The following is a 22,642-nucleotide window of genomic DNA, read 5'->3' as shown; positions in this document are numbered from 1 at the left end:
GACTTCATACTAGGGTGTCTTGAGAAGAGGACAAACTGGACTGCAGCAGGATAGATAAAAATGCAGATGTTCCAGATGCACAACTTACACATTATATATATATATATATATATATATATATATATATATATATATATATATATATATATATATATATATATATATATATATATATATATATATAAATAAAAGATATACTGTACTCTGCTACAGTCATAAGAAAAAGTATGTATTTTTTTTTCTTTTTCTAACTAAGATAGTCACTGAAATACAATAGACCACACCAAAATGGCGGCAGCATACCAACTCAATCATAAAATTAAAAAAAAGGAATCAAACTCAAAATTATCCAAAGAATTGGTACAAAACCAAGAAGTAATAAAGATTCACAACACTTACCTTTTCAACATCTTCGAATGGCTGTAAATAAAGAGAAGAGAACAGCATTAAGGGGACATTCTATATTTGACTTTTATCATTTGAATCTCATATTTGGTCCACCAGGTGCACCGGGTCTGAATTCTCTTAAGATCTCACTCCAGCCATGCCAACATTAAAACCTCACATCTGCAGTACAATGGCTGATCTTACTTTGCTATTTTATTTCAGGTTTTTCATTCTGTTGTTCTGCATCTTTGCCAGCATAAGAAAGATATCAGCTTATTCAGCATTCAAGGTACAAGCTTTGTTTCCTGCCCATTTGTTAACATAAGGCAGCCATGCACATGCAGTCTTGTCAGTGAAGCTCACCTCGGCACTCTCCTCCAGGCGATGTCTCTGGAGCCGCTCCACATCATCAATCTCGTAGACTTTGATTTCAAAGGGCTCTTTCAGGGTCCCGGCTAGAGGTGGCAAGTCAACCCACTGGCCTGTCGTGCTTGGCTTCCTCCCCAGGGATGACGTGTCGGGCATGGGGGTGGGAATGAGGCGACGTCGCTGGAGGCCTGAAAGAGGGCGACAAAAGTGACAACTGAATCCCTTAAAAATGCCCAAGTCATAATATCCTCAAACATACACTATGTGCCATTTTTGTAATGCATATTAGCTGAAGTATGCAGTGTTGCCCAGGTATTTTTGTATAAGGTGTTAAAGTAAAAAAGCAAATATTGATGTGTTTTTAATAAGAATACTTCACCCAAAATGATATTTTTATATGTTACCCCATGTACTTTGTAGCAGTGGTGGAGAAAAAAAAAATATTTGCTTGTATTCTTGGAGAAAGTTTATAAATAAAGAGATTCTCATAAAATGGGATCCAATGGTGACCAATGCTGGACAATGGCAAATGTTGCAAAAAACATCCATGAAAGAATAAACAATAAATAGGAAACTCAAAGACTCATGAGAGGGACCTTTAGGCTTGAAGATCCACCTCTCCCCGTCATTAGCTGGTCAAGTGTCCTGTATTCAGTTCCAAAGGTTGTTTATATACCTGATGATAATTCAGGAAGGAACTATGTAACAACTTTTAAGCAAAACAGTTTTTGCTTTGTATGTCTTGAGCTACAAACAAGTAACACAAGGTTTTTTTTTTTATTTTTCATGGATATTTCTCTCAGCATTTTTCATTATTGGTCAAAATTGGATCCCATTCTATAAGAATTTTCTTATGTTCTTTCTCCAAGAAAACAAGAGATTAAAAAATTCTGGACCAGCACTACAAAGTACATGTTGTAAGTAACATAAAAATATATAATTTTTGGTGGAGTATTCCTTTAAATGTTGGCTCGTTTGTCATTGCTGGTTGTTCCATCCATCATCTGCATTACCTCTCTATCTGTGTGTCTGCCCTCGTTAATTTAGAATTTTTTCCTTTTGTCTCTAATTGGATTCCATTTCTTTAGTAGCCCCTTGCTGTGTTGGCACCATGGACACTACTTCTTTGTATTTCATGGTTTCATTATTAAATATTTATTAAACGAGATGGCTTGTTCAATAACTGAAACATTGATATGGCAGGTGAGCTGAAACTCGTAAACCAACTTAACTAATATGTACACAAAATGTCGTGAACATCCATTTAGCTGTTTTTTGAGGTCTTTGTGGTGTTGGTTCTTCCATTACAAGTCCTAATGGAATCCTTGAAACTCCATGATGGTGATGTTTTAAATTGTATGAACAATGATATAAATACAGCATTCTGTGACAAAGACAGACATTTTTGAGTTATGTGTGATTTTTGTGTTCATCCCTGTCACACCATATTAAGTGTCATCATATCTGTTGCATCACTGACATGCAGTGTCTCACCTTCACTGTAGGTAGGGCCAAACCTAAACAATATGCCAAATTTATTACCTGAGCTAATAACGCAGTTTTGGTTTTGCACCAAATAACAACCCAGTTTCTCAACTGAACTTTTAAAAGACCTTAAAGTCCTTTCAAAATGTCATGAACGTTCACTCCACCGTTTTGCAGTGATGCATTAAACACATAACCCATTACAACCACCCTTCCTGATTACATTTTTAAAACGTCATGTAGCCTTAATTTTAAGTTGGTTTAGTTTTATTATACATGCAAAATTTCTTCTGTCTTCTTTTTAAAATGGCTGGATCTCATAATATTGGTGTGGGTGTTTTTTTTTGGTCAAAAATGACATGTATAACATGTATGACATGTATTTTACAACGTGTGCAATCGCAAGATGCAGATCAATACTCCATAGCTCTCTTGGCTTAAAAAATGTTATGTATTTGGTAAGTTTGATGGCTTTTGATTACCGCCTATACCCTGCCTCATTAACTCCAATGTAAAATGCCAGTGCAAGCAAGATACTGTACTTTTTAAAAAAATTAATAGAAATCTCTGGACTTTGGAACACAATTTCACTTGGCACATCCATATATACCATATTTGTGAACAAATAACTTTGACTTGCAAAATACTGATTTTATCCTTTAAACCCCCAATGAATTTTCTAAAATGCCATATAACCTATAATTGAATTTGGACCGATGGCAACCTACATACAAAGTTTTATGAAAGCTGGTTGGACCGTTTTTGTGACGTTGGCAAACAAACAGATTGACAAGACGTGACCCGAAGGTTGAAATGATGTCCTTAGTGTAAAAAAATGGACAAACAACATTAAACTAAGTCAGAAATCTCAAAAGACAGACAGAGTGTCTTACAATTTAATTTACAGAGATAGCTCAATTCCTGGGAGCCAAACGTCTAGTTATTTTACAAACACACTTGCTACTGTGCGAACAGCCATTCGTTTTGTGAACCCTGAGCAAACCCACGTGGATACGAGAAAAACATGGAAAATCCACTTAAAACAGGAGCAGGTTACCCTCTGAATCCAGGCCAGTGGTGCTATGAGCCAATAGTGCCGACCCCACTCTGCCATATAGCATTCCATAATATAGGGTGGTCCAGATCTAATTATGCAATTTTCATTACACTATAACTTTATAAATTTATTACATAGAAAATCACCCAAAAAATCCCAGACCATCGAGAAGAGTGCGAACTGACGACATGAAGAATCGTCTTCGCACCGAACTGGAATCGTCCCCGCATAAATCAAAGTCATCCAGATGATCTGGATCTGCATAATTAGATCTGGACCACCCTGTAAATTAAAACAACTGCTTTAAACTTCATTTCATGTTCGTGCAGGTGCTTAGTTGTAACTCCTTCATGTTTTAATATGATGTAATATCATACTTGAGCTCATTTCAATTAGGGGCCAGGAGCCTATACCAGTAGCACTGGGCACAGACCAGGAAACTGCCCTGGACTGGGTGCCTGTCTCATCATAATAATATTGAATTTACATAACACTGAATTTGCAAAAAATTAAAATACCAAGAACCTTAAAGTATATAATTCAGTTTAAATGGCTTCACTGGTAATTTCAGATCCTGCACCAGCTCTGTCAAAGACCCGTGTGCTGCTCTAGTTAAACATGTCACAAAGAGGAGGATGGAGGTCTTAAATGGTCGTGTGGCACACATGCATTTACTGTTGATTCAGCATGTCTATACAACTGGGAAAGAAATTAAAGCAAAGTATAAAAGTAGAAAGCATGACACACACCACAAAAGTGCTGTGAATAGAAAGTAATGAGCAGGACACTGTAAAGTCGGGTAACCCAGACCAAAGCAATGGCAACACTGCATACAGGGCAAGTATAAGGAGGAGACCACCACGTCAGGATCAGGAGGGATCTGGGCTCAAGTGCAAGGGTGACATTTGCAAAGTACAGGTGCTGGTCATAAAATTAGAATATCATGACAAAGTTGATTTATTTCAGTAATTCCATTCAAAAAGTGAAACTTGTATATTAGATTCATTCATTACACACAGACTGATGTATTTCAAATGTTTATTTCTTTTAATTTTGATGATTATAACTGACAACTAATGAAAGTCCCAAATTCAGTATCTCAGAAAATTAGAATATTGTGAAAAGGTTCAATATTGAAGACACCTGGTGCCACACTCTAATCAGCTAATTAACTCAAAACACCTGCAAAAGCCTTTAAATGGTCTCTCAGTCTAGTTCTGTAGGCTACACAATCATGGGGAAGACTGCTGACTTGACAGTTGTCCAAAAGACGACCATTGACACCTTGCACAAGGAGGGCAAGACACAAAAGGTCATTGCTAAAGAGGCTGGCTGTTCACAGAGCTCTGTGTCCAAGCACATTAATAGAGAGGCGAAGGGAAGGACAAGATGTGGTAGAAAAAGTGTACAAGCAATAGGGATAACCGCACCCTGGAGAGGATTGTGAAACAAAACTGTGGGGGAGATTCACAAAGAGTGGACTGCAGCTGGAGTCAGTGCTTCAAGAACCACCAGGCACAGACGTATGCAAGACATGGGTTTCAGCTGTCGCATTCCTTGTGTCAAGCCACTCTTGAACAAGAGACAGCGTCAGAAGTGTCTCGCCTGGGCTAAAGACAAAACTGCTGCTGAGTGGTCCAAAGTTATGTTCTCTGATGAAAGTAAATTTTGCATTTCCTTTGGAAATCAAGGTCCCAGAGTCTGGAGGAAGAGAGGAGAGGCACAGAATCCACGTTGCTTGAGGTCCAGTGTAAAGTTTCCACAGTCAGTGATGGTTTGGGGTGCCATGTCATCTGCTGGTGTTGGTCCATTGTGTTTTCTGAGGTCCAAGGTCAACACAGCTGTCTACCAGGAAGTTTTAGAGCACTTCATGCTTCCTGCTGCTGACGAACTTTATGGAGATGCAGATTTCATTTTCCAACAGGACCTGGCACCTGCACAAAGTGCCAAAGCTACCAGTACCTGGTTTAAGGACCATGGTATCCCTGTTCTTGATTGGCCAGCAAACTCGCTGACCTTAACCCCATAGAAAATCTATGGGGTATTGTGAAGAGGAAGATGCAATACGCCAGACCCAACAATTCAGAAGAGCTGAAGGCCACTATCAGAGCAACATGGGCTCTCATAACACCTGAGCAGTGCCACAGACTGATCGACTCCATGCCACGCCACATTGCTGCAGTAATCCAGGCCAAAGGAGCCCCAACTAAATATTGAGTGCTGTACATGCTCATACTTTTCATGTTCATACCTTTCAGTTGGCCAACATTTCTAAAAGTCCTTTTTTGGCATTGGTCTTAATTGATATTCTAATTTTCTGAGATACTGAATTTGGGACTTTCATTAGTTGTCAGTTATAATCATCAAAATTAAAAGAAATAAACATTTGAAATACATCAGTCTGTGTGTAATGAATGAATCTAATATACAAGTTTCACTTTTTGAATGGAATTACTGAAATAAATCAACTTTGTCATGATATTCTAATTTTATGACCAGCACCTGTATGTGACATGTGATTTACGTCTAATGCCGTTTTCTCAACCATAAATAGTAATCATTTTGAAATGTATGTCATTAAAATAACCTAAGGACTAGCAGCAGAAACAGGAGTGTAGGGTGATGTGCTGTCGGTGTGTTGTGGTTAACAGCGCACTTTCCAAACCAGACAAGCTGATTTTTTGACAGGTGATATCTTTGCACACTAGAGTCCATAATATGAGGTTTATACAGTTTATAAGATGGTCACTGTACGGACAGATGGTTTTGGGAGGTTTCATGCACTGATCAGCATGGCATCCTTACAGCCCCAGGAGGACGGTTTCAATGGCCGCCAGCCTGGCAGCATGTGGTGGCTGTGAGTATTGCTTGTGAAGTGGGAGCTGGATTCCTTCTTTGTGAAGTTTAATCATTATGTCATGCATTGAGGTCACGGCAAGAGAGAACAGTATTGAACATTGATCCATTACGTTTGTCCTACAACAGTAGTCTCATGACAAGAACAGTGGCAGCCTGTACCATGTTGGTCAAGTGTATAGTTAAGAATTTCTTTGCACTTTGTATTTGTGACAATAACTCTGACATTAACAGATGGAGACCAACTGTGCGACTACAAGTTCAGATTAGCTTACGGTTTCAAATTTTCTTAGAGAGTGGTTATCTCAACTTGTTTTTCTCTTTTACTTGTCTGTACAGAATTTGTTTCTGTGTTAAGATGGATGAGAATGCAAATTCACCAGTGCATTTAAATGGGAGATTTTGAAATTTCTAAACTTTGTACAGTGTGCTCAATTCATGGTATATCGCAAGGAAAATTGAACCACCTCAACAAAATTCATTAAACAATACTAAAAATCAAGTGTGCCAAATTTCAATAAAATCAATCCACTGGGATCTGTGTTGCATCATGCGTACAGACAGACATGGTGCTTATTGCATTATATGCAAACGTACCAAAAAAGGACTTCTAGGTGCACTTCCCTAATGAAGTGCAGGTGCCCTTACTAAATGAAGTTCCCCAGTGGGAAAAAAGATAAAGCATGGCCTGTAGTCATCCCTTGTACAAATGGAAAATCTGTACAGATTTTGACAGAGAGAGGTTCAAACATTTAGAATTGCACACATTCATATTTACATCGTAGAGACAGTAGGGCAGCTGGACCTAATTAGTGGGTCAATCAGTGCAGAGAACTTCTACTTGAAGTGAAACTTCATTAGGTCATCAGCTGTTCTTGTCTGTTTAGGAATTGAGGGGGCAGCAGAGGGAAACTGTAGTGGACCCACATGAAGCATCTTGAGGGCAAGAGGAATCCTTTGATACAGACAGAGGCTTCCACAATGCCAAAAAGATAAATAAGACATCAACTAACATGTCAGACATGTGCTATCATGGTGATGATGGTTCACGTAAATGATAAAATAAATGATATTTAATGGTGGTGCACCCAGTGCTTCTGTCCCCCAGTAAACCTAACCTAGATTAAGCAGGTTAGAGAATTTTCTATCGAATTTCACTGATGGCTCAGATACTCCCAGCCAGGAGAAGGAGGATGCCGATTTGGGATGATGAACAAATATTTCATTTTACAAACCTGAAGAGCCCCACTTACCATTCGATCTCTTCTTTGGCGATTTGGATGTTCTTGTACGGCCTGAGGACGACATGCCACTCTCACTCATGGAGTCGTGGGCTGATGAGGCACTGCCCGTGGCCTCACTGTCACGGATCATGCTTTCATAGCCGCTGCTGCCCCCACTATGGTAGAACAGGGCAGTACGACCCATGGCGGGGGGCAGCTCACCACTGAGAATGCTACTGTTGTCACTTCCATGGCCGCTGCTGTACCGCTGTGGCCGCCTAGGGGCAGTGATTTTGCTGTACGGAGAAGGCAATATTGGAATAGGTGACTGGTCATCTCCCAGGTTCACTCCGCTGTCATTCCCGCTGTCTGAATCTCCAGACCCTCTAAATGATCCTACTTTTCCGGAGCTTCCAGAAGCCAGTTCAGTCACTCGGCTATTGGCTGCACGGATGGCTTGCTTTGTGCCCATGATAGTTCCCCTGCCAGGCTTGCCATTAACCCCAGGAACTGACCGAGCTGGAGCTTTACCACTAGGAGGTAAGTTGGCACCTCGTGCTGTTGGCGAGGTCAGGGACTTGGTGGAAGAACTCAGAGGTTTGGAACTACTGGCTGACAAGCTACGGGCTTTGTTTCCATTACCATTGACCACCTTGGGGTTCACATTGCCTTTCACTTGACCTGTTTTGACCAGAGGTCCAGGGGCAATACAGGAAGGTGGAGAGGTAGGAGCTGGTGGGACTCCAAGTCTTGGCACAGATCGACCTGCTTTGCCGTTATGCCCCAGACTGGCACCACTATTCTCTCTAGAAAGGCTAGCTTTGGACCCAACGGATGTCAAGCTGTCACACCTCTCAAGTGACATCTGGCTGCCGTAACACTGGCCTGACTCGGACCTGGTGGCTCGAGCCTTCAGGCTGCCACTCATTTTTGTTGACCCATGGTCAATCTTCAAGCTTGAGGATTTGTGGTAGCTCAGCTCGGCCTTTGACCGCACGTCTAGCTCATCTTCAGACACCGCTACTTGTCTAGGAATGGAGGACTTTCCTGCATCTGGACCCGCAGATTTTAAGGCACTGGGCGGCAGCAAAACCCGGTTCTTTTGATCCAGGCTGGATTTACGGATTGGTGGTGCCGGAGGGGAGATGCCACCGGGCTTTGGGATCAAAGTAGCTTTCTGCACAGTTGCCTTTTTTCCCAAGGAAGAGTATCTGAGGTTCCCATTCAGCCCATCCTGGCATCCCTTGAACTCAGTGGATGATGGATTGGGAATAACAGGAACGGTGCCAAGTGTGGTAGCGCCTCTCTTCAGCTGTGGCATTTTGCTTGGCACCTCAGATTTTTTATTACTTGATTTCTCACAGCCATCCACAACCCTTTGGGATGAGGAACACAGCTGCATCTTAGAAGTGGCACGTGGCACAGCACCACCAATGTTGTTGTTTAGAGCAATTTTTTTTGCTGGCAGGCTTGTGCCACTTCTGTAGAGTTTGCCAGCTATGGCAGAATCAAAGCTTTTGGCTTCTGGGTTCTGGTCCATACGCATTAACCAGGGATCATCTTGCAGGTCATGGCAGTTCTGAGCGCTGCTGCTGTTATGAGGGGAAACTGAGGTAGATTTCATTTTCCTGGGAAGACTGGAATGAACAGCTTGATGGAGCGGGCTGGTCTGGGACAAGCCAAGGTTGGTGGCTTTCTCTAAGGAGCAGGCAGAGGCTTTACCCGACCTAGCAGCCACTTTGGTAGATTCCGGAGTTGATGGGCACTTGGTGGCATTCAGGGAGAGCTTGCTGGAAGTGGCACTGTCACCGTTAAATTCCGAGAAGCAGAACCCACTGTCATCCATGGAACATTTTGCAATTTGAGGAGACAACACATCCCCATGCAGCATGCCAAGAGAGTCCAAACAGAAGGCACCTTCTGGTTCCATGCCACCTGATTTTGTGGCCATAGTGTTGCATGACTGGGCACTGCTACCGTCCAGGGAGCACACGCTTACTTCACTCAGCCAGGAGCTAATGGAAGAGCGCCTGCTGCAGGAAGAGATCAGGGCTTCTTGGGGAAACGAGGACACCATATCTACGTTGGCGCCACATTTTTCCATTTGTGAGGTATAAGCATCAAACTCATCGTTAATGCTGCTGATGATGCTGACAGGCCGGGAGCCGGATGCCAGGGCCTGCAGCGAGCAGTCACTATTGAAGCTGATAATGCTGGACGGCCGAGCTCTGTTCAGCACCCCTCCGATGGACAGCTCCTCCACTACAGTGAACACCAGCTCGTCCTCACCATTCAGCTCCACGGGCTGCTGCAGGGTCACAGTAGTCGTCAAGATGTCTGGATTGAAACATTTATTCCTTAAGGTGGACCGCAGGTGGCTTATTTCCACAGGACTCCTGCTCATGGGATGTCTGCTGCTGAGGACTGGGCTGCACCGCGGTTCTGGTATTCTTCCAGTCTGGTGGCTCATCCCCACCGGTGGAGTCCTGATGATGTTGACCCCATCAAACTCTAGACCATCCTTTAGCTGAGGTGGTGGTGGAGCTGGTTTGGGAAGGGGTCTCCTACTGTAGGCCTTCTCTCTGACGACAGGCTCGCACGTGTGATCCACAGTTTTATATGGTGTGCCTTTTGGCAGACCACCACAAACGGTCAACTTCTCCCCATCAGCGTTTGTCCTTGTGTTCTGCTCAAATGACCCCCCGTCTCCTACAGATTGGGCCACCAAGCAGCTGGAATGTTCAGGCTTGGGCTTGATAGGAGAGCTGCTGGCCGGAGAGTGGGGGAGCCTCTTCAGGGAAAGACCTTCCTGCACACTAGTCCGTAAATAGGGGTCAGCCCCTTCCTTTGACGATTTGAAAGGCACGCCATCAGTTCTAGGATAACCCGAGCTTCCCTCAGCCGTGAAGGAGGAAGGCTCCTCACTGCCATCGATGCAATCCAGCCGTTCCTGTAACTCGGCAAATGTGTTACATTTGAAATGATCTCGGTCAAAACTCCTGGGGGCTCCAGCAGGGCTGTCCTTGACCCGCTTTCGGTTGAGTGAAGGGATGATGGGGACAAATTCTGGTGGGCCTTCATTGTCAGTGAGCTCTCGGTCAGACAGGGCTGCTCCCCCAGGCCCGACGTAGATCACAGTATCACAGGACTGCTCGCTGCTTGAGGAGTAGTCAGGGTCACTCGAAATGCTCAGGACAGGCATGTCGGGGTCCAGGGCAACAGTGCGAGGATGGAACGGCCGCAAATGGGATGGACGGCGAGATCGACCTTCTTCACAGGAACTCTCTCCACCTGAGGAACTGGAGGCGTACTAGAGAAAACAGACAGGAAAAGTAAAAGAGGTTAGAACTGGCCATGATACAGAGACAGAGTGAAAATGAAAGACTGAGAGACGGAAGGTGAGGGGAATGCTCTGGGGCAATGGATGAACAATTATGGAGTTAGACCTAAGGAGACAGTGGGGTTGTTGCTTGTACTTTATGATGTGTATTTATGGTGCTCTCTCTTTGTTCATCCTTTCTCTTGTACTTTTTTAAATAATGGAACAACGTTTGATGTTTTTGGCATTCTTGTCATCAGTCTGGGTTTGGAGGGTCATTACAGTCACCCCTCCCCATTACAGTAGACTGCAAGAATGCAACCCCAAATGGCAAAGAGCTAGCTAAATCACTCACCTTGGATTTTTTCTTTCTCATTCGATGGATTCGAGATGCAAGCTGGATGGTGGTGAGGGTCTCTGCATAGTTGACTGGTAAGTCAGAGATGTGGGCGATCATGGTCGTCCTACAGTTGATGTTCCCCAGGGATTCTCTCAGGAGCATCGTCAGCTTGCTGTCCCTAAAAGGTGCATGGTTCGAAGAACAGACCAATAAAAACTTGTCCCATTACAGAATAAATGTGATTAAAACCAATGGGAGAAACATGTGAGCTGTGAGGAAGGAGGCCTTTAAAGTGGAGAAGCAGAAGATGTGTGCAACCCTACCAAACTTACAAAGTCCTTTCTTGATGAGGCCTGCCACCTTGTGCTTTTATAATGAAAGTTCTTGAACACTAAATGATTCCCTTCAATGAACTCTTTGCATTTTATGTGTACTTTGTATGGTTGGGCTGTAGTTTGTTGTTATGTATTTCTGTTTTGTTATATTTCATGTTGTTTTGTATTGTGATATTTGATGTTATGCTGTGTTATGACGTCATTTTAGGTCACATTGTGTTATGTTACAATATTCTATTTTAAGTTATGTTACAGTATCATATGTGCTGTTAAGATGTATTTTGTTATGGTGTTATGTATTTGTGTTCTGTTATGATATTTCATGTTGTGTTATGTTATGTTGTGATGCATTATATTTGTTATGCTATGATATTTCATGTTATTCTGTTTTATGCCACATTGTGCTGTGTTGTTGCTATCATGAATTTATGTAACTTTGTTATACTACAATTGCATATGTTACATTGTTTTATACTGTTATGACTTATGTTACCTTGCATTATGTTGTGTTACATTGTGCTATATTGTTATGTAATGTTATGTGATGTTGCATTATATGTTACATTGTGTTATAATATTCTGCGGTGGGCTGGCGTCCTGCCCAGGGTTTGTTTCCTGCCTTGTGCCCTGTGTTGGCTGGGATTAGCTCCAGCAGACCCCAGTGACTCTGTAGTTGGGATATAGCGGGTTGGATAATGGATGGATGGATGGATGTTATAATATTTTATTTTTCATTATTATATGTTATATTGTAATTTTTTGTTATGACTTCCTGATGTATGTTACCTTCTGTTATATTGTAATGTTGTGCTACACTGTTCAATTTTGTTATGTTATATTGCATTACAATATGTTACTTGCGTTAAGTTGTGATATTGTATAAAATTGTGCTATGTTGTTATGTTATGTTTTGTTATGTCACTGAATAGCCATGAAGAAAACATTTACAGAACTAAAACTAGCACAAATTCCAGGAGCGTTCAATCTCCTGGCCGTCTTCTAGAACTTTTATGGAAAGGCGGTTCCAAAGCCTCATGAAGCCAGTAAGGTGAATAATGACTTACTTGTATGGGACGTGTTTGGCACCGTTGGCCAGAGCAAGTACCACATTGCCCAGGGCAGTCAAGGACAGACACAGGCCTCCTCCTCCGTCTCTACTCTTGCTCAGGACTTTCTCGCAGCTTCCCAGATCAATGAGGTGCAAGCGGCTCCGTCCACCCGACACTGCAGGAACACACAAAAGAGCGTTTGATGAGAGCTCTGACTCCTGTCATAGCTGAGATGTGAAGTCAGTGATGTCTCCTGTTGTATCAAGAGTACTATAAGAGGACGAGCTTGCTCATTATATGCAGACACCTTAAAAAAATGGAGCTCAGTGCTTTCAGTAGAGTTAACATCCCAACACACTTTACAAGCACAAATCTTGTAAAGTCGAGTGCAAGATGTCACTACAGTGGAATAAATATATTCTTACAATGGTGTTTTAACAGGTTAAGGGATTTCCTCAGAGTTGCTGTATAAGTGAGTGTAGGGAATGAGTTTCCAAATTGTGAATAATATAGTGCCTTTCTATACCAAACACCTTGGAAATACCATGCCATACTAAAACACTTTTCATGTACAGAGCTATAGTGCAATGGATTACATGTGTTGATTTACAAACAGCTCAGGCAAGTACATTTTGTTAATCAGTCATACAATGAAAACGTGAGCCCCCCCCATTTTGGTTTGCTTCAACGTTTTCCAATAGTTAATAGTTTCCACGTATAGTGCTAAAGTGGAAAGGACATCATTTTAAACTTGGGAGTTCAGGCAGCTTGGTGACTTATTTACAGTAACACGATGAATTTGAGTGGGGAATTTAACTGGTATTTTTGCTGTCTAATATAGTATCTTTCAGTAGTGAAGTGCATTCCAAGACATGCCACAACTGCAAGGTGACAGTACAATGGATTACATAACTTTTTTTTTTAGACTGTTGGACTGTAGGATGAAGCAGGAGCACCCAGAGGAAACCCACACAGACACAAGGAGAACATGCAGACTCCACAACAGGGAGCACCCAGGACTTATATAACCTGGCCCCCTTGCTGTGATACCACTGTGCCACCATGCCATGTGTTATATGCTTCATAAATCAACTTCAGGCAGGCTAGGTGATTTCTTCAGAGTCACACTGTGAGTTTAGTCACTGAACTAGCATCTTTGGGATTTCAAATCCAGTGCCCTATTCACTGTACCACACTGTCTGCCTGCCTAATCTTGCATTGGCACGAATATGTATTTAAAAGACAAAATAATCTTTGCCTGATGCTTCTGAACTGCCATGCAAGTTGTACTCTCAGAATCTGAACATTCATTAGATAGGAAGGCAGGAGGAAGTGCACTCTCATTACAGAGAGAGGGTGTTGCCAGGGCTAATGACACATGAAACATTATTCCTGTTCTCCCATCTGCATCCAGAAAAAAATGGAACATCTGACATCTAAACCTATTCAGAAGAGAAAGCAGGCAGAAAGCGTGAGGTTACATTCCAAAAGGGAGGTCTCGGCCTCAAATTCAGTCAAGCTGACAGACCTTTCAAATAAGTGGGCTCCAGACTTATTAGTCATTGGCGTTTATTCAGTTGACAAATGCAGGAAGGGATGCTGTGGGAGTTTAATATTAATGCTGGGCTAAGTGTACCGATTTCTCAAATGGCGAGTGACAGCAGTGTCTTATTAATGCTTGTTGTATTAAATGGTGGGGGTGGAGGGAAGTTGCCATGAAAAATTGTTGTAATTTGGACAAATGATGAATGTCTCAAAAGAGAGACAACCATGGTGGGCAACCTATGCCAAGAAACACTGTCAGAGGAAGTAACTTCCTGAATGGTGTCTTAATAAGGACCCTGCTTTTTTAATGTTATAGCCAGACTGGGAGATGAAGAAGGGGCTGACTGTTCCCACTGAAACATGGGGAAGTATACCTGGGGACCTTCACTCTGACTCCTTCTGGATCCATTATTGTACAGTAGTACACTAGAAAGCTCATCTGAAAGCCACTTACATGCACAACTAAAATTTTGACAAAAATTTTAAACACAGGTCACATCTTCAAAACAAAAGCAATTACAATGTCACACTCAGGACAAAATAACGCTGAGAAGACTTGTCATAAATGAAGCACTACATAGCATTATACAGTATAAATCAGTGAGATTTTTCTGGGTTAGGTACATGTATGATTGTTACTAATTCATCCATTATTTTTAATAATGTAACTTGAGGCCAGACAGGTTGAGTGACTTGCTCAACATCACACAGATTGATTGTGGTTAAGACTTTGGACCTCAGACCCAGAGGTTCAAATCCCACAACTGGCACTATGTGCCCATAAGAACATCACTTTGCCTACCAGTGCTCCAATTGGAAAAACAAAAGAAATGTAACCAATTGTATTTCAAATGTTGTAAGTTGCCTTGAATAAAGCCAAATAATAAATAAGTCAAGCAATAAAGCCACAACCTTACCCATTACGCCACACTGCCCTCCAAACAGAAAATTAAAAATCTGGGAATCAGCAAGTGGTGATGATCTAGTGTTTTGCAACCTACAACCAGTTCCCCCTGTCCGCACCCCCAGGGCACATTTGCCAAACACCACATAAAACACACAACTGATGAATACAAATGCTTTTAAGTGTTCTGGCAGGACTCCCAGACTGAGCCATCGTTAAGTCATCTAGAATGCAGCGGCCCGACTGGATTGCAACCTTCCATCACGTTCGTATGTTCCGCTCCACTACATAACAGCTGCAGCCTGCTTTTGATGTCTAAACCCTTTAATTAGTTTAGTAGGCCAGGCAGCAAATCCAACTTTCATATATCACCTTTACAAATATATCTAGTGGTTTTCTAAACTCATTTTTCTACAAGGTCAGAGGGAGTCAGTGCCTACCCAAAATAACTAGCTCTTGATGGGATGTCTGACCAAAGCAGGGCACACTCGTGTGCACGCCCACCCTCACTCATCCATTTAGAGTCACAGTAAAGCTGGGAAGTGAAAAGAAAAACAAAGTATCCCAAGAAAAGATCAGAAACATACAGGGAGGACTTGCAACCTCCACATGGATGGTAATCGGGCCGTTTTTTTAATTCTGGTCCCTGGAGCTGTGGGGCAATAATGTTTTGAATGTGTTTTGTTTTAAAATGTTTTCTTGTTTTTCCAGCATTTAATGGATAGTCAATATGTGTAAGACAGGTTTTTGAAGGAGCATTTATTTTTAAGTTGGAAATTATTTCAAGAGGGTTGCATTTTTTATGTCATTGTTGCTTTTCCTGCAGGCACTGTGCATTTCCTAGTCATCTGGATATACTGTACCATTACTTTTAAATTGGTGTGTGCTCTGCGATTTTGATTGCCTGTTTCAATTTCAGGCACAACTTCTAACTAAAACCAACATCACATTACATGATTTCTAGTTGGAAGGCATGTCAAATCTCAGCTCCTGATGTCAATTTATATTACTAGTAATCACTGGGCATGTTAAATTACTAGACTACGTAAAGACTTTCCACCACACTTTGACACTTCCAAAGTATCAATAGCTTGCTCCTTTTTCAGATAGCCACTAATGTGCTGTATGATGCATTCCAGATACGGTGAATTCAGGCACAGTCTCTGCCCTTTTGTCTTTTTTCCATTCTATCATGGTACATAAAACACACAACATTATATATATGAGCTTCTCTTCTGTTGGTGAATTTCAAAAAACATTCATTCCTTATCCCTCATTGTTGCATTATATGCATACTTCCGGTAGAGCACACACTGGTTATCAACTCTCGTGCGCTCTCTTTATGACTTATATTTGATTTTGTTGGGTTGAGCTGTGGACTGAGTCACAGAGCATGTGACTTTACAGGACCAGCTTCGTGGAAGTACACTGATGACTGTCTCTGACTCCCTCTGATTATGACTACGACTAAAAATCTCTGGAAAAGTTGTGTTATATGACAGGGTCTTAAGATGCAGCACACATTTCCACATTGGAAAGGAGAGGTGAAATCACTAGGACACTAATGCTGAATGGTTAGTTTACTTTATCAGTAACACATATGCCCCCACACTTAAGTTCTAAAATCATCATGCTTTTCTAGGCTTTCTTCACCACCCCCACCTGACGTCTCAGCAGTTAAGCCTATGCCCAGTTTACCTCCACACTCAATACTAACAGGGGATAGTCTTTAAAGCCGGCTCCCCATAATCCTCGGATTACTTTCAGCACCATGGAGAAGTGCTGTGGCAAGAGAGATGCTCCTGCACAGCCAGTGTCACTAAATAACAGGACTATGGATGGAAGGATAAATGGATTACAGAGACATTAAAATGGCTGTTTGACTACTAAATCACAGGAGAATAAATGGATGGACAGAAGGATTGTGGGAAAAGGGACTAAAGTAAAAGATTAGGGTACAGTGGGAATTTAAATGCAACTGTGTAGCTGTGGAAATGTTAAATTTGGGTAACTGATTGTGGCATTGTGGATATATATAACTGAACAGTGGATGGATGGATAGACTGGAGAGCTATGGGAGCACAGAAGTGAACATATCACAAGGGTACTGTAATAATTTTAATGTAATTATAATGGGTAAATTGAGGAGGGATGGATGCCAGAACAGGAGAAACATTAAAGTGACTATTTGATCAGGACACTGGGAGAACATTAATGCAACTAAATAACAGGAGGATGAATTGATGGAGAGGAGACTTGTGGGGAGAACTGAATGCCTGGGACATTATGGGAATTTAAATGCAACTGTATAACTAGAAAATTTCTGAATGGAGAGATGAACTGTGAAAATCTAATTGATTAGGACATTATGGGAATATTAATGCAATACATGACTGATGGATGGACAGATGTATGGAAGGCCACAAAGATTTCATTTCAGTTTACCCTGCTGCATTAAAAGGAGACTCTCAGTAGATGCATGTGCTTGTGTGTATTAGTATGCCCTGTGGTGATCTGGCATCCTAACTTGGGGTGGTTCCTGTATTCCATCCATAGCTCCCTCAGTCAATCACATTAGCCGAGATGCTGCAATGATTTCATTCCATAAAGTAACTTTTCAGAAGCATGGATTTCTTTTGCAGCAGGGCTCCTAAAAGCCGGGCCCAGTGCTACAGTTCAGTAATTCTATTCAGTTGAAGGACTTCCCTTTCACAGCCGATGTTGTAATCATTTACTCCTGTGTTAGGCAGTGCCACCCGCCTTCAGTTAAATACACCTCTATGTAAAGCCACAGTTATTTTATTCACCCTGCTATATCTCTCCACTTGCTGCCCCGCTGGCACCGCCCATAGCATTGCCACCTCACAGTGCCTTAGCTTCAAGTTCAATTGCAGGTTTCACTGCATTCAGAGCAGCAGCTCATCCAAACATGAAAGACATGTTAATGTAGTGGCAGCTGCCATGGAATGTCCTGGCATCCCTGTTTGAGGTGGTCTTACATTTTCATCTGTGACCACAGAGAGAGAATGATAGATCTAAGCTCAGGTGCCTTTACATTAATTTACCATTAAAGGTGCAAGTGCTGCCTTCTTAATTGAAAACCACCATCACTGGAGAGCACCTGAGGTCAAAAGTGGAAGTCACTCATAGTGAGGAACCTGAAATAAGCAAAACACAAACAAAAAGCCCAAAGTGATGCACTCACTTCCTCCCTTTCCACTCTTCTCCATGCGATACTGGTAGATGTGCAGGGTGAAGAGCATGTGTGAATTCCTCCTGTCCTCCTCTTCGCAGTCAACCCTGCTGGTGCTCCTGGCAGCGACCGCGGCATCCAGGAAGAGGGCGGCCTTCTCGGCGGTGGGGGCCCTCAGCTCGCTTTGATTCTGAAGCTAAGTGTGGATAGAGAGAGAGAGAGAGAGAGAGAGAGAGAGAGAGGGGAAGAGTCATTTTGCTAATTGGGCCCAGGCACACATTTCCTGCCCATTAGATTAGGTCTCCTGGGCAATCTGAGAAACAAATATGCACACAGAGGGAGAGGGATTAACAAAGGTAATGGAAAAGCGCGGGCACAGAGAGACGTCTTGGGCTGTTAAAATGCAAGAGGAATATACAGCAGCTTGAAAGACTCCCACCCTCTCCATCCCGCTCACCTCTCCGCACCCTAGGACCAGTGGGGGTCCATTGTAATGTTAGCACGCGTATAATTACTCGTACTACAAAGCCAGGGATCTGCTGGAGACAAGCAAAACACTCCAACTTCTTTGTGTGCACAAGGACACACATCTTGCATCTCAATAAGGGCTTTGCACACGGTGGGGTGCCGCTCAGTGTCAAAGGGGAAGGCAGGCCGGGGGATGGGGAGATAATGGGGGAGTGGTCGGCTGAAGGCAAAAAACAAAGCTGCTTGTCCTTGAAAGTGAGAAAAAAAGAGCAAAACTTAAAACACTGTCAACACCAGAAAATGGGCATCCCTGGTACAAAATTATGAGTCATTCCATGCGGCGTGATCAGGCGTGTCACACACAAGGCCAAATGGGCTAATATCACCCAATCCATTCCTGAAGTCCTGAGTCATTCCTGAAGGATTTCCATTTAGGCAGTAAGGCTTAGTGGTTAGGAAACTTGACTGGGCTTGACGAGGTTCTGGGTTCAATTCCCATATGCAGCTCACTTAATCTGCCTGTGATTACACTGGGAAAAAACAGCAGTGTCCAACAAAAAGGTTTCTCCCACATGAAATTGTGATTCTAGTCTAGAAAATACTGAAGGGCAATGCATGTATAAAATACATAATCATCATCTCTGTTGAGCAAAACCTGCTGAAACAATTTTAATAAAAGTCAAAAGGCCTTCAACCATTTAACAAGAATAATAACTGCCAAGTTTCATCAGGTTCGAACAATTCATTTTAGAATTGTTGCATCGACGGACTCTCAAGTAGACACACAGACAGAAAGACACCAACTCAAAATTTTCAGGGATACCTAAAACGAGGCAATCCCTCAAAAGATTAAAGCTAAATTTTGACCCCTCTCACTTTATATACAGTATGTATGTATATAGGGTGGTCCAGACCTAATTATGCAGATCCAGATCGTCTGGATGACTTTGATTTATGCAGGAACGATTCCAGTTTGGCACGAAGACGATCCTTCATGTCGTCAGTTCGCACACTTCTCAATGGTCTGGGATTTTTCGGGTGATTTTCTATAATAAACGTAGTAAGTTATAATGTAATGAAAATTGCATAATTAAATCTGGACCACCCTATACTGTATATAAACATATCTAATATAGACCAATCAGCCACAGTATTAAAACCAATTACCTAACACTGTCTAGGTCCCTCTCGTGTCACAAAAAACAGTTCTGATCCATTGAGGCATGGACTCCACAAGACCTTTGAAGGTGTCTTATGGTATCTGACAGTCGTCTAGCCTTCACAATTTTGCCTTTGTAAAAATCGCTCAGAACCTTATGCTTGGCCATTTTTCCTATAATGCAAAGTTTACTGACCCCTTCACTCACTTAATGGCAAAAACATGGTTTCCTGTTTAGTTAAAAAGGTGAAATTTGGCAGGATAGTACATCTAGGGCACTAGGTATCTCTTTAGAAAGGACACTTTGATATATCATAATTTAGGGGGTAAATCCCCCAAAGGAAAAACTAAATACCCAAAACCTCAAAAATGCTTTGACTAATTTGATTGAAATTTGGAGACTTTGTAGAAAAATGAAAATGATCCGAATTTTTTTTTTTTAATTTGTTGATAATAATACTGTACTGACTACACCCTGCCAAGGTGTCACACATTGCTGTGAGAAGCCCAAAGACAAAGAGGGGCAGCGGCTCAGTGGCCTCTTTGCAGTATTCCAGAGTATGCAAATAAAGGTCTCCAGCAGAATTGACGAGCAATACAGACAAACAGCACCACTGACTAATAGGATGGACTGACGTGTGAAGAAGCGGAGGAAAAAGAAAAGGTCTGGCAAAAAACTTGTTTCCACACACTGCGCCTGTTTCAAGTTGTATATTGGCTTTGATCAATTAAAATGGAATCCCTTTTGAATAATAAAATACCAATTCCACTTCATTTAATATGTGTAAAAGTGGACATTGTATATTGTATTATTGTTCATTGTGTGAATATGGTACTGATGTATAATTATGTTATATAATAATAAAATCATTATATTATGTATTATGTTTGGAAATTTGGCATCAAACTGTCCAATATGTAGTGAGAGACTGGGAGCAATACCAAGTTTTCAAATGTAATACTAATGGCAACAATTATGATAATGCTGTAATGTACAGCATATAAAAGATCAGACATGTGAGTCTTGTGAGTGTCTTCTCTGGAAGAAGGAATCTCAGGAGGAGGACATTCAGGGTTGAAGAGTCACTAACTTGTCTTTGATTTCTACCAATTGACTAAAGGAGGACAACATGAAGACAAAGAGACAACACTTCATCTTAAAGCCATGCTATTCTGGTACAAGTATATAAAAGAAGCCCTGCCTCTGAAAGTTGTGGCTCACTTGGGAACAATGTTCTTTTTGAAAAGGACCACAACTTTAGAAGCCAACCCTATTAAAGACAGAATGCCTTTTTTCCTATAATATTTCTTGATCAACACCCAAACTTGCTTCATATACACACACACACAAACACACCCTGTGATGAATTGGTGCCCTGTCCATTGATTGTCCTGCCTTGCATTCATTGCTTGCTGGGATATGCTCCTACTTCCCTATGATCATGTGGATTTGGAATATGGATGAATAGGTGAGTATTTATATGTCTATTAGGGTTGTCAAAACAAAAAGTGACAGATTTGAATTCTCTACAAAGCTGGTTTTATTCTTTATGGTATTTATAACTAACACATTGTAATGAAAACTCCACTTGGCTGTTTTTATATCATCTGAACTGAACAGCAGACAACTGTTCCACATTTGTAGGTGTGCGTCATTCACTACCACCATGTGTGCACTGATTTTGGTGGTTTCTTGAGAAACGAGTGAGACCTTTCTTAACTTTTTTCCATAAGGACTTCAAAGAAAGACGCTGTTCCTTCTGTTACCAGATCCTCCTGCTTCAGCTGTTCAGATTCATTTGTGAGCTTAAGATGTCTAGGAATGTCTAGTAATGGTGGCCACTGCAGGCTTTGCACCAATCATTTTCTTTACTTCTGCTGAGACTTTGTCTTTAAAAATGGCTAAAATTGAAACCTTTACTTACTGCTATAATGTTCTTGAAATTCTTAATACTAAAATTTCCTGTAAAGTTTCACTTATTGCTAGAATGTACTGAGAACTCTACCTTAGAATCAGAATGTTGACTCTTTCATTTTTTTATTGTTTATTAATCACTTAGCCAGTTTAGAATCCCATAGGAGATTACATGACCATACAAATAAAATGATCAGAGTGGAGCGACCTCTAAATATGTTTCACAATCAGGCTGAAAGTTCACAGGTAAGCAAGCTATTCCTAATGGACAAAAATAAGCCTTGTGGAGAAAACATACATCAACTCTTTGCATTGGTGTATGGATCACCATAATATATATGCCTTTAATAGAGTTGGCTATACACACATACACAGTACATATACACATACAGTACACAGTAAATCTGTTATTGTTCTCTTTCCTTTTCTCCAATTAGCATTAAGTTCAGCCTCTGAGATGACATCATAAATCAGGAAGTGCATCAACAAACTCAAAACTCCCCATTTGTAGAAAGAGAAAAGACCTTTCCTTTCTGATTCACAATCCTTTGAGCTTGGAAGAAAAAAAATGACATTTAAGGTACGTAAGAAAACAGTTATTTTTAAATTTGTTATTAAAAATGTGACCCCATGTGCTTCAGAGTAGTAAATTGCTGCTTGAAAGACCATTAATGTGAAACTGATCGGTTGAATGGCTGTCCAGTAACAACTCAATGTGCTTCTGACCACAAATACATATACTGTCCCTTCAGGGTCTGAGTGTGGGGATTCATGAGAGAAGGAGTTCAAGGTGACACGCTGTTCTTATCTGCAGGAGAGGAGACATTGGCCAATCAGAATAGCCATAAAGCTTTCAAGCCCTGCCTCTCCCCATCCCAGTGATATTTAAATGGCAACCCAACAAACTACCATTGTCATTTGGACCACCCAGAAAAGCAGACGCATGTCGTTCCAGTGAACTGCCAAGAAGAGAAGAAACATCACAAGACAAAAGGGTTCTTTTTGCTCCCCTTTCCTTTTTGTTTTCAGAACGAATAA

General features: G+C 41.6%; 1 protein-coding gene across 3 annotated transcripts in view; it reads right to left on the bottom strand.

The window, feature by feature from the left end:
* Positions 1-22,642, bottom strand: part of kif26ab (kinesin family member 26Ab) — a 202,925-nt gene that overhangs the window by 4,980 nt on the left and 175,303 nt on the right. For all 3 annotated transcript variants that reach the window (XM_039742348.1, XM_039742349.1, XM_039742350.1), the window contains 6 exons: positions 18,075-18,258; positions 12,436-12,595; positions 11,052-11,214; positions 7,408-10,687; positions 751-944; positions 400-420 (listed from right to left, as the gene is read on the bottom strand). In XM_039742348.1, coding sequence (XP_039598282.1) covers positions 400-420; positions 751-944; positions 7,408-10,687; positions 11,052-11,214; positions 12,436-12,595; positions 18,075-18,258 — 4,002 coding nt within the window. The remainder of the gene's footprint in view (positions 1-399; positions 421-750; positions 945-7,407; positions 10,688-11,051; positions 11,215-12,435; positions 12,596-18,074; positions 18,259-22,642) is intronic.

The sequence above is a fragment of the Polypterus senegalus genome, chromosome 18 (genome assembly GCF_016835505.1).
Source record: "Polypterus senegalus isolate Bchr_013 chromosome 18, ASM1683550v1, whole genome shotgun sequence".
NCBI classification, from domain to species: Eukaryota; Metazoa; Chordata; class Cladistia; order Polypteriformes; family Polypteridae; genus Polypterus; species Polypterus senegalus.
The sequence above is the reverse complement of the archived record's forward strand: the minus strand, read 5'-3'. Positions and strand labels throughout refer to the sequence as shown.